Source organism: Dipodomys ordii, unplaced genomic scaffold (genome assembly GCF_000151885.1).
Source record: "Dipodomys ordii isolate 6190 unplaced genomic scaffold, Dord_2.0 Scaffold82, whole genome shotgun sequence".
Classification (NCBI taxonomy): Eukaryota; Metazoa; Chordata; class Mammalia; order Rodentia; family Heteromyidae; genus Dipodomys; species Dipodomys ordii.
In genome coordinates this window covers 11,302,082-11,314,597 of record NW_012267298.1, presented here as the reverse complement: position 1 = coordinate 11,314,597, position 12,516 = coordinate 11,302,082, and the positions used below count along the sequence as shown (strand labels likewise).

General features: G+C 51.3%; 1 protein-coding gene across 1 annotated transcript in view; it reads right to left on the bottom strand.

Annotated features, from left to right (window-relative positions):
• The window catches only part of Dennd3 (DENN/MADD domain containing 3), a 96,024-nt gene extending 85,955 nt beyond the window's left edge, over window positions 1-10,069 (bottom strand). The window contains exons 1-3 of the mRNA XM_013025138.1: window positions 10,031-10,069; window positions 9,076-9,152; window positions 7,069-7,252 (exon numbers count right to left, since the gene is read on the bottom strand). Of these exons, the coding sequence (XP_012880592.1) occupies window positions 7,069-7,252; window positions 9,076-9,152; window positions 10,031-10,069 (300 nt within the window). The remainder of the gene's footprint in view (window positions 1-7,068; window positions 7,253-9,075; window positions 9,153-10,030) is intronic.
• Between the last annotated feature and the right edge of the window lie 2,447 nt (window positions 10,070-12,516).

The following is a 12,516-nucleotide window of genomic DNA, read 5'->3' as shown; positions in this document are numbered from 1 at the left end:
TGAGGCCCTGGGTTCGATTCCTCAGCACCACATAAGCAAAAAGAAAAAAGCTGGAAGTGGCACTATGGCTCAAGTGGTAGAGCACTAGCCTTGAGCTAAAGAGCTGAGGGACAGCGCCCAGGCCCAGAATTCAGGCCCCATGACCGGACCCAAAAAAATAAAAAATAATAAAATAAAATATACACAAAATTTTGCCTTTGTAAAACATTGGTAGGCTGAGAAATGGCCACCTCTTATGTACAGAGTTCCTGACCTCATAATGATAGGAATTTCCTAATAGTAAAACAAACCAGTCAAGTGCTAGTGACTCACGCCTGTAATCTTGGCCACTCAGGAGGCTGAGATCTGAGGATCACAGTTTGAAGCCAGCCTAGGCAGGAAAATCTGTAAGACACTTATCGCCAATAAACTACTCAGAAGAAGCTGGAACTGGTGCTGTAGCTCATGTGATAGAGTGCTAGCCATGAGCAAAAGAAGCTCAGGGACAGTGCCCAGACCCTGAGTTCAAGTCTCAGGGCTAATACAGAAAAGAGGAAAAAGCAAAAACAAAACAAAACAAAAAACAACCCATAACCACACCAGCTCCTGCAAATCTACACCTCCTTTTTCCAGCCTGGTCTCACAGTCTCTGTTACAATGGGGCAGGAAAATGCCCACTTCAGAGGAATTCCATCTACAGCAACTGTTTATTCTCAGGCCACTTAAATGTCGCCTCTGCTAGGTACAAAAGTTGCTGTGAGGAGCGCTTAGAACAGAGACATTTGGAGGAGTTGGCCTCACAGACGGCTGGCTGTCTGGGTTGGCAAATTCCAGTCGGCTTCCGCTACTGTTGTCACGGAGTTGCCGTTGCCATGGTATTTGTGTGCGAGGGAGATGATCATGCATCCTGTCGGCTTCTGGAACATTCATGCAGAGCCTGTGAACGAGGTGGCAAGAAGACTGCAGCGTGTGGGAGAGAGCTTTTCTGGGCTCCCATACCTTGGGCAATGGAGGCTGGGGAAGAGGGAAAGACGCCCAGGCCATGTCTTCACCAGAAAAGGTATGGGTTGAGACACAGTGTAAATCTGGGCAAAGGCAGCTGCAAGGAATGCTGCGATCTCAGCAGCACCAGCCAGCAGGGCAGGAGGAGTAGGTGGAAGGTCTCTACCTGTCTCTCTTCTAGCTCTACGCCTGTGCCCCTATGCCCCAGGACTTTTTCTGTACAACAGCACAGATGACTTGTTGTTGCTGTTGTTGTTACTGTTGTACCAGTACTAGGATTTGAACTCAGGGCCTGGGCACTGTCCCTGAGCTTTTAACTCAAGACTGACTATCTACCACAGCTCCTCTGCTGACTTTTTGGTCATTAGTTAAAAATAAGAGTCTCTCAGATTTTCCTGCAGGGGGGGGCTTAGAACTGTGATCCTCAGATCTCAGCATCCCGAGTAGCTAGTATTATAGATGTGAGCTACCAATGCCCAGCCTATCTGACAATTTTAAAATATATAAGGTTACTGTTATTATTAAGGGCTATACAGAGTGGTTACTATTTCATAAGTCAGATAATGAGTGCCTTCCTTCTCTTTCCCCCAGTTTTTCCCTCCTGTCCATCACTACAAGTTACAGAGGTCATTTTCCACATAGTATGTATTGAATAGCATGATTGCATTTATTTGCCCTTCCCCCTTTCTGTGTCCTCCCTTTACCCACATGAAAGAAAAAAAAAAACGAAGCAAAACAACTACCACCACCACCAATAACAACACAACCAGATATTTTAAAACATGTATCATTCTCTGCTCAAATTTTACAGCACTGCTCTGCTCAAATCCTTTGACAGGCACTGGTGGCTCACACCTGTAATCTTAGCTACTCGGGATGCGAGATCTGAGGATCTCACACACAAAAATGCAACCCTTATAAAGCCCCAGTGTGGTGTCTCAGGCAGAGAGTATCTGTCAGTAATTGCAAGTCATTAAAGCCCTTTTCTCATATTTGCCACTAAGCAGAATAATGAGGTAAGTCCGGCATGTTTATGCAATCCCTGTGTGTTCCCCGCGCACTGTCCTCATCCGTGGCAGATGTACCAGCCTCCATGACTCCCTGCTTCTCTTCCTCTTCTCTCCTTTTCACTTGGATGTAAAACTTTAGAGAACTGGGACCAAGTTCGAGTTCTTTATGAGATGGAGGAGGCCATCCGCTAGGATCACTCATATGCCAATAATTTTGGTCTTACGATTGTGTGTATAATTATATATATTATAATATATAATTATCTATCTATCTAGTATATATTTATGTGTTTGCATGTGCCTATTTTATAGTGCAATTTTTTTTGCCAGTCCTGGGGCTTGAACTTGGGGCCTAGGTGCTGTTCCTGAGCTTCTTTTTGCTCAAAGCTAGTGCTCTACCACTGGAGCCACAGCGCCATTCCTGGATTTTTCTGTTTATGTGGTACTGAGGAATTGAACCCAGGGCTTCATGCATGCAAGGCAAGCACTCTACCACTGAGCCACCTTCCCAGGCCCTACAGTGTGATTTACTACAAAAAAAATTCTAGACAATTTTTGCCACTGCCATGAAAACACTGTAAATACTGAGCAGAAATTCAATACTGCTAACTGAGCACTGTGTCTTTAATAAGTAAATGAATGCACATTTCACAGCCTTCCTCTGTCTCACCTGGCTGGTCCCTGTCAGCTTCTTTCAGAGTGGCCTTTCAAGACCACCCCTGCTGTTGTCATCCAAGGCCGCATTTCAGCACTTGCCAATGCCTTGTGGCCCACATCTGCTCTGGTAGAGTGCATGGAACACTCTTGTGTCTCCACAGCTAGCTCCATCTCTGGCGGGCTGTCAGCACAGTAATACTGGATAAATGTGTGCTTTGCTTTGTTCTCTAGTTCTGATTGAGTTTCTGAGCAGGTGAGTGGAAGAGGCCCAGGAATGTGACCATGCCTGGAACGTGGATGGAGAGCTCATAGTCCAGAGAAGGCAGATCTTTAATATCAGGGAGGCCAGGCTCAGGCATTACCAGTGCCCTGTGGCTTCATTTGGATAAGCTAAGCCAGCCTTGCCGACAGGGTGGAGGTGGGGGGGGGCGCTGCTCACAGTTCACAGGGAGGAAGAGAGTCAGGGGGAGGCATGGGGTCACGGGGTGGGACTGGTGAAGGCATATCTGAGGGAGCAGAGCTGGGGGGTGAGCTGGGGAGAGGCCTGCTGCGTGTGCCCCTGGCCCTCTTTCTGGGTCTCCCTGGCCTCCCGTTAGGGGTCTGCTTGCTGGGTTTGCTGGATTGCCAGAACTAGGACTGAGACAGCCATGAAACTCACCGCAAGGCCCAGAACACAGGGTAACGCCTTGGCCCGGACCATCCAGAGCTGCCTGGTCCCTTGTGGGCAGGGGAAGGGCTCGCGGTGACTCAGTGTCTCCTCTCCCCACTCTCTCCTCCTCCTGCTGCCATAAGTTGTCCTGGTGTGTGGTTACTCAGGCTGGGCGTTCTGCGCCTCCACTTAGTCATGACAACTGCATCTTCCTGCAGCCGCCGCCCCGCCCCTCAGTGCTCGCTCTGGGTTTCCTGTTAGCGCTAGCTTCCAACACCAACCCCAGGATTCTTTCCACATCTCCCAGCCCAGATTCCTGAGGCACACCAGCTGTCCAGCTGGCCTGGATCGAGAAGCTTCTCAGGTGGTCAGGCCGTCCTGGCTGACCTGCGAAGGGGCTCATTCCCAAAGGGGAGCCCCTCCCCTCCCCGCCCTGCTTTCACCTGAAGCTGGGGCTTCGGGGCGCCAGTCTCGCTCCAGGAGCATCCAAAACCCAGCCCTTCAGAAAGCAGGGAATGTGCCCTGGGCCCTGGGGCTGCCTCCGTGTCTTTGCTCGGGTGCTGCTTTCCATCATCTTGGCTTCAGTGCCACCTCTCCATGGGGCCCTGCCAGGTCCACAGTCAGGTGTCACTTCTCCCTTCCTGGAGCCACCAACTCCTGTCCTGCTTCCCTGAGTACCAGGACACTTGGACTCTGATATTTCTGTGGGCATGGAGTAATGACCTGTCCAAGATGTCTATGCCCTGGCACCTGACCCTTATCTGTGACTTCACAGGACACGAGGGACTTTACAGATGTGATTAAAGATCATGAGATGGAGCACTAGCCCTGAGCGAAAGAGTCAGGGACAGCGCCAAGGCTCCGAATTCATGCTCCAAGACTGACAAAAAAAAAAAAAAAAAAAGATCTTGCAATAGGGGGATAACCTGGTTTATCTAGGAGGCCCAATCTAATTCCAAGTGTGCTGTGAGAAGCTGGGGGAAGCTGGTGCTGCTGAGTCATGCCTGTAATTTTAGCTATTCAGGAGGCTCACAGATGTGGATTGTGATTTGAAGCCAGCCCAGACAGAAAGTCCATGAGCCTCTTATTTCCAATCAAACACACACACACACACACACACACACACACACACACACACACTCCAGAAGTGGAACTGCGGCTCAAGTGGCAGAGCAACAACCTTGAGCAAAAAAAAAAAAAAAAAAAAAAAGCTAGGGGAGGGTGCTCAGGCCCTGAGTTCAACTCCCTCACATAGAAAGGTATCCTTTAAAAGAGGCAGAGCCGGGCACCAGTGAGTCATGCCTGTAACCTTAGCTACTCAGGAGTCTGAGATCTGAGGATATTGGTTCAAAGCCAGCCCAGGCATAAAAGTCTCCGTGAGATTCTTATCTCTAATTAACCACTCAAAAAACACAAGTGGGGGCTGGGAAGGAGGCTCAGTGGTAGAGTGCTTGCCTTGAAAAAAAAAAAAAAAAGCCGGAAGTGGCGCTGTGGCTCAAGTGGTAGAGTGCTAGCCTTGAGCTGAAGAGCTGAGGGACAGTGCCCTGTCCCAGAGTTCAGGCCCCACGACTGGACCCCCCCCAAAAAAACAAACAAACCACAAGTGGAGCTGTGGCTCAAAGTGGTAAAACGCTGGCCTTGAGCAAAAGAGCTCGGGGACAGCACCCAGGCCCTGAGTTCAAGCCCCACAACAAACAAGATAGATAGATAGATAGATAGATAGATAGATAGATAGATAGATAGATAGATAGATAGACAGACAGATAGACAGACAGACAGACAGACAGACAGACAGACAGACAGATAGATAGATAGATAAAGAGGGAGGCAAAAACTGGGGAAAGGAAAGGGAAAATGCACTCCTTATCTGACTTGTGAAATGGTAGCCTCTCTGTACATCACCTTAGTAATCATATTGTTTTTTTAAAGAGGGATGAAAGTCAGCGAAGGAAATGCAGTGACATGTCCAAGTGAGAGCGGTGAACTCTGACACTGGAAGAAGCAGCCACATGTCATGGAGTAGAGCAGAGGCAGCCTCTAGAGCTGGAAACACAGGCAGCAGATTCTCCCAGAGCCTCCCAAAGAAGCAGAGCCCTGGCTGCACCTTCGCTTCAGTCCATGAGCCTCGGGTAGATTTCTGCTCTCCAGGCTGTACCCTAATAAGCGTGTATCACTTCAAGACTGTGTGGTAATCTTTTACAACAGCAGCTGGAAACCCATGTACTAGCACCATTACTGGAAGATTGCCTTCTTCAAGGCAGTGGCTGTGGCTTCTACCTCATGTACGTCTTCGGACAGATTTCTAAACTAGCTATCGATGCTCAAATGGATCCATCAGTTTTTAACTGTATCAATCATTCATTCATCACGCTCCCTCAATGAGAAGCAGCCCAGAGATGCTCTGGGCTTCTCCTGCTTAGACCAGCCTTGGGGAAAAACATTTCCTAGAGGAATCGGAGCACCTGCATCCTGCCTTCCACAGAGGCCACTCCATGATTCTCTTATGCAATACAGTTCACATCTGCTGTTAGGAAGTGTCTTGATTCAGTCTAGCCATTTTGGCCTCCTTTACCAGCCAACATCTTCCCATACTTGATTATATTTGGGAACTGGCTAAAAATATGAAAGCCAGACTTGTGTGCTGTCATGAGACCTGGCCCTGTCACAGAAGAGTCCTCAGTACCTGTCTCTGCTCTCTGACTAGCCGTGCAGGTCCCTGAGCACCAGGAGAGTTCTGAGTTTAAGAATCTTAACAGCTGCCTGGAGCCGTGGCTCTCGCCTGTCATCCCAGCTAGCTACTCAGGAGGCTGAGATCTGAGGATCTCGGTTCAAAGCCAGCTCAGGCAGGAAAGACTATGAGATTCTTATCTCCAATAAACCACTAGAAAACCGGAAGTGGCGCTGTGGCTCCAGTGGTGGAGCGCCTGCCTTGAGCTGAAGAGTGCAGAGACAGAGCCCAGGCCCAGAGTTCAAGCCCCACAACCAACCAAAAAAAAAGAAAAAAAGAAAAAAAAAGACTCTTAACAGCTGCTATTTCTCTTTTATTTGTTTGAGGCCAAGTTGGTTGTAATGTTGGAAATCCAACTCTGCCATCTTCTCTCCGGAAAATGTCCTTCACAAGGGGTGGGGAAGGGGAGGGAGAGGTCACTGGATGGAGGCTCCAAAGTAGAGGCTGAAAACGTTTGTGGCAAGGTCCCCAGGCTAAGTTGTCACCTTGAGGAGAAGCAAAGGGAACCCAAGAAGAGCGGCTTCCTCCTGCTGGGGACAAGGGCTCGGATTCTGCAGTTCTGCCTCTAGTGTGGGACTACTACCCGATTTTAGGGCTCATGCAAAGTGAAAATGAGGTACTCTGGCTGAGACGTGGGATGGGAAGTCCTATCAGCCACTCACTCCAACCCAGAGTGGAGGACAACTCCCAGACATGTTTGGGTCTGGAGGCGGAGTCCTGCTACCAGCCAAGGATGGGAACAGCTACCATCATGCCTCACCCCCCCCCAGAGGGGAGCTGGCCCTCGCCCCATCCCGGTGAGGGGAGGAGGAGGAAGGCTGAACACAGCTCTGGTCACTCCAAAGCGGGAGACAGGAAAAGGTTGAGATGGGGTTCCACTGTCCCCTTGAACTTCATTTCCAAAACACAGATTGGAAGATGAGATTGTTAAGAATTTCAAGATGGTGCCTGCTGAGCGTTCAGCCTGCCTTTGGGGCCACTTCTAAGCAGACAAGACCGGCAGCGTGACTGTCTCAGTCACACACCCAGGAGACCAGCCCTACAGCGAGACTCCCTCCGTCCTGCCAGACGCAGTCTGCCCGCTGGCTGCCGGCTTCCTGCGGCTGGGCCCTGCCCATCCGGTCAGGGTGGCCGAGGTGGCCAGGTCCCACCGAGGAGCTCATGACTGCCTCCAAGGCCTTGTCCAGCAACATTCTGGCCAGCCGCCATTTATTTCCTTGGGCCAACCTGGCCCCAGGATGCCTGAGGCTTGACGGAAACACTCCGCTGCTCCCGGCTGACAGATTTCCTCGGAGTCCCCCCACCTCCCGCCCATCGCCCACTCTGCACATCTAAAGGACTAGGTGGGGCCTGGAAAATGGCCAGTCTCCATGGAGAGCCCCTGCAGGCCGGCAGGGCCTCTACCAGACAGAGGCGCGGCTCAGAGGTGCAAGGGCCCAGAAGCTGGTCCACACCAGGCTGTGGGTCCCAGCACCATGCTGGCTCTGTGTAGTCCCTTCCCCCTTTCTGTGCCCAGAAGGCCACAGCCCAGCTTCCTTCCTGGCTGGACCACTGTTCCTGCTATTTTTCTCCTGGCCCTAGGAACCCAGCTCACTAAGTTTGCATTGGTTATTCCAGGGGAAACTGAGCTAGTACGTCTGGAGAGCTGCCTGCCACATGCATGCGTGTGTGGCTGAGATTCCTACGTGCCTGCTCTCAGCCTGATCCCCGGTTTCTCTCGAGGTGGGTTTCCACATGTGCGTCAAACGTATTCACATTGGCTTGTGTATTTTCATGTCCCGTTTGTAATTTCTATATCCAGACACAGACTGTACCCTCGCTGGCCCCCTGGGCCTCACCCACTTGTTGCTCTGCTCCCCGTCACCCAGATCTGCACTGAAGGGAGGATTGGCTCCGGAAGCTCAACCTCCTTATCTGCTTCCTCTCAGCCTTCACTTTGCCTTAAAATAAGATCAGGAGATGAATGCATTTACAGGTCCCAGAACCTAGAGGGTTAGATGAATCTGGGAACCCACAGCAGTCCTAGGAGCTGAGTAGCCTGAGTCCAAACCCTGGCTCTGCTGCCTTTAGCCGTGGGCCAGTTACTCTCTCTGGACTCACTGTCCTCATCTGTCAAATGGGTTTAATAGAATTAGCCATCTCCCAGGACTGTTAGGAGGCTTCAGTGAGTCAAGACTAGTCGTGTTTGGCACACCGAAGTACTATCCAAGTATTGCCCAAGTAAATGTCTTTTTCCTTTTTCCCTCCTGAGTTCTGAACCAGGTGTGAAAGATGCTGCCGACCGTGGGCACAGCTGTGTCACTGCTCAGGCTGTATCTGACAAGTGTTGACCCGTGCCATGATCATCTACCCCGTAAGCACACACTTACCCCTATTCTGAGGCATTTCGCTGACCTGTCACCTCCCACAGCAACCTCCCCCCCCAACCGACACTAGTGAGGAGAGGGTGGAGCAGAGGGAAGAAGGGAGGGACAGAGGGCACTTAGTACCTTGGGCCACTGGGGGCCTTGCTTGTGTCCCATTGCTCTGGACAGGATGGCTGGCCCCTGCAGGACAGGTGGCTTGGGAAGGCAATGCAGCAGCAAGCAGAGGGTAGAGCTGCAAAGGCAGACTCAGTCCGGTGTGTGTGCGTGCATGCGTGTGTGTGTGTAAGTGAGTGAGTGTGTGTGTGTGTGTGTGTGTGTGTGTGTAGTCTCTCTCAGCACCCAAAATATGACATCCCTGGCACAAACAGCTGGTCAGCTGTGGTTGTGGAAGAGAAAGCAGAAGCTAATGGCAGACCGCAAGTATTGCCCTTTGTCCTGGAGGAGAAGATGGCTTTGTCATGATCCAACTGAGGTATCATGGAGGGGTGGTGGCCCTGCTCCTAAGCAAACAGGAGGGACAGCCAACCTAGGCTGCAGAGCCTACCCCTCGGAAACCCCCAGTAGTCCCTGTTCTGGGAGAAGTACAAGAAAGATAGGAGAAAATGTTATTCAATCTGTCCCCTCTTCCTCTCCCCCCCCCCCGCCCCCGGCTTGGCAGGAAACATAGGTAGGCGCATGCCATGCCGTATACCAGCGCGCAGAGGGGCAGGTGGCAGGATAGGAGGTGTCGAGGGTTCTTCCAGGCCAATGAGAGCAACCAGCTGTGGAACACAGGGATGTGGGGGCAGCTGTGGTCCACTTTTACCCCGAGTCAGAGGAAGGCTGGGAGGAGCAGAGCAGCCACACCCCACCTCTACCCTACAGCCCAAACCTAAGTGATTCCTGCTTCTTGGCCCTTCTGCAGTCCGTGGCCTAGCACCCTGTATATTATAGTAGGTGCTCGGTGATCACTTATTGGTTGAAAGGAGGCTGCTACATGCAGCGGGGACTGTATGCCAGGATTCTCGTGGATGACACAAACAAGATGACACCCATGGCTGGGCACCCTCTACCTGCCCACCCTTTCTGGAAACCCTGAGTTTATCTGAAGGAGACCCCTCTTCTGGACACACACACACCTCCACTGCAACATGGACAGCATTTGCCCTGGGGGTGGGCGGTAGTGAACACCCAGGTGCCAGCTTATGACAGAGGCCTTGCTCAGCCTGCAGCCCCTGTCCTAAGGTGGCATCTGGTCATGAACGCCCTGGCCACAGGTGTGTCTGCAGGCCTGCATCTCTCCGTCTGCCTTGGGGCCCTGGTAACCTGCTGGAGACCTCACCTGCTCTGTCCCAGGAGCTGTGTGACAGAGAGGCAGCCTCTGACTTGTTGGCCCTCAAAATCCTCCCGGTGTTGCAAGTCAGCCTGCTGGAGGCGGGGATTTTCCTAAGCATTGTGCTAAAAAGGGCAGAAGCATTTATTTATGGAGCACCCACAGCTGCTGTGGGGATTTTCATGAGCAGCAAGGCTTCCTCCTCGCCCTGAGAGCGCTGCCCGTGGGCGCGGCTGGGTGCCTGTCACCCTTCTGTGAATCCACAGTCAACAGGACAGAAAGCCAGAGGACCAATTCGGTCCTCACCTGGAAGGGAAGGAAACTCACCTGCATTTGCCGCAGGGGGCTAGAGAATGGCTGCAACATCCGGGCTGGAGGAAGTCCAGCTCTTTTCCTGTCCCTGAGGCCTAGGAGGCATTTCCACCCAGCTGAGTCACCTGGTTTTTCTAAGTGGAGAGGGTTATTACCAGCGTGGTGAAACGAGTTCTGTGGTCCCTGGCTTGAGTGGCTCTGGGTGGCTAATTTAGAAATGAGGCTCTTTACATACTCACAAAGGCCATTTATAGAACATTCAGACCTTGGACGTGTATTTTGGCTAAAGTGATGACCACTCAGACTTGTGTAGTCCTCCACCCAGCCAGCAAACAAGGTGTCTGCCTCCCACCAGGCAGGGTGTGTCCCCAAGGAGGTACCTGAGGAACAGCAACCCAGCGCCTTCCGGTGCAGTTCTTCACCTCTCCAGAGTCCTTCCTTTTTTATCTTAAAGAGTTTCTAGTTTAGGTAAGTCAGGAAATATAAAACATCAGGAGCCCAGTGGCTTGTGTCTATAATCCTAGCTTCTCAGGAGACTGAGGTGTAAGGATTTCAGTTTGAAGCCAGACTGGGCAGGAAAGGGAGACTTTAATCTCCAAAAAAGCTGGAAGTAGAGCTGTGGCTCAAGTGGTAGAGTGCTAGCCTTGAGCAAAAAAACCTCCAGGACAGCCCCTAGGCCCTGAGTTCAAGCCCCAGAACCAGCAAACACACACACACACACACACACACACACACACACACACACACACACCTATGATGAAATGGGTAGTTGGGAAACCTTCATTCAGCCCGAGATGACTCCCACTCATCACTAGAAGTCTCATGACTCCCATATGCCTCTTGGCTAATTTGTTCAATCATTTATCTTTTTGTGCCTCAGTTTCCAATTTCATGTGACTACGAAAAAAACTCAGGGCCCCGTTTTCAGGAGGGTGGGCATCATCAGCTTGTCATGCTGCTGCCTGCAGTATAGGAAGACACAGTGCCAGCCTTCCGCTGGGGGGGAGGGAGGGGCAGCAGGGCCAGGGAAACACATAGTGACCCAGGGCACTTTGGGAGCAGAAGTTGTCAGTGGGTTGTCTCAACTGGGGAGCCTGAGCTGAGGGCTTCCTGGAGGAAGTGATCCCAGAGGGTGGCAGGCAGGTGGGGAGCTGAGATCTGGGGCAGGAAGGTGTCTGGACTCAGAAGGGCCTTGGCACAAGCTGCTCAATAAAACTTGAATTGAGAGCCTGGAGCTAGAGCAGTGAGAAACAAGCCAAGAGCCTTTCTAATTAGTCCAGGTCACAGTGTGGAAAGTTGGGCAGATATTGAATTCAGCCTGAGGATATTCCTGGACTTCATTGGATTCTGCCCAGGACTTAGGTACCCACATAACTCTGGTGCCAACTTACGGACGGCTGCATGCATCCCTTACCCTGCCTCTGTGGCCGCCTTTGGCAACACAGTTGGCAAAGCTGCTGGGAGAATGGGAGCTGCCTCCTGGAGAGAGCCGGTGTTAAGGGAGGGGACCCCCCTGCAATTCACCTGCAGCTCTCAGCCTGGACCCCCAGCCAGCCCCACTGGGTTATTCCACACAGGCGTTAATTATCAGGTGGATAACTGCCTTGGCTAGACAACTTTTCCAAAAAGGGCTTTGTTGCTGCCACAGTCCAGTGCGGCAGCATACACTGGAGAGGAGGAAAAGAAAAGCAGCTCAAGACAAAGAACAAAGAAGTCGAAGTGTGGAGACCAATGGTAATTTTAAGCGGCAGCATACCCAATGCTTCAGGTGAAAGAGGCGGGCACACACCAAGCCCTACAAGAGGCCCTGTGTCTGAAGTAAAAGGTTGGTCCTGGGCAAGGTCTTACACTCTCTGTGCCTCAATTTTCTGTGAGATTCTAATAATATCTAACTAGACTGTGATGTTAAAACAGTATGAACTCACAAGCCTGTTATCTAACAGTCTCACACACACATACACACACACAATTATAGCTATGGCTGTGTGCAGTGGCTCATGTCTGTAATACTAGCTACTCAGGAGACTGAGATCTGAGGATCATGACTCAAAGCCAGTTCAGGCAGGCAAATCTGAGAGATACTTAGCTCCAGTTAACCAGAAATAAGCCAGCTTGTCTGCCTTTTTAAGGAGCCAGCTGCCTCTCCAGGAGACATGACATCTCACAAGCTGGTACCTTTGCCCCCCATACTTCGGCCAGAGGCTCCCGCCCCCAAACTTGTCAGCTTTCAGCCCCAATACCAACGTCACTACCATGGCAAGATATGGAGGATGGCTCTGTGTCATCATTACCTGTCTACTCACCTCCAGACGGCAGCGACCTGGTGTTTAGCTCAGTGTCCAAGAATCCTAGGGCTTTCACATGTGGTTTGGAAGAGGAATGAGTGGTATGGACGTGCGGTGATTTCAGGTTCTATAACCAGATCCATCCATCTCTTCCCACAGTCTTCCTGCAGACTTGGCTCTTTTTTGGGGTCATAGAGGAGAGTTCCATCTATCACC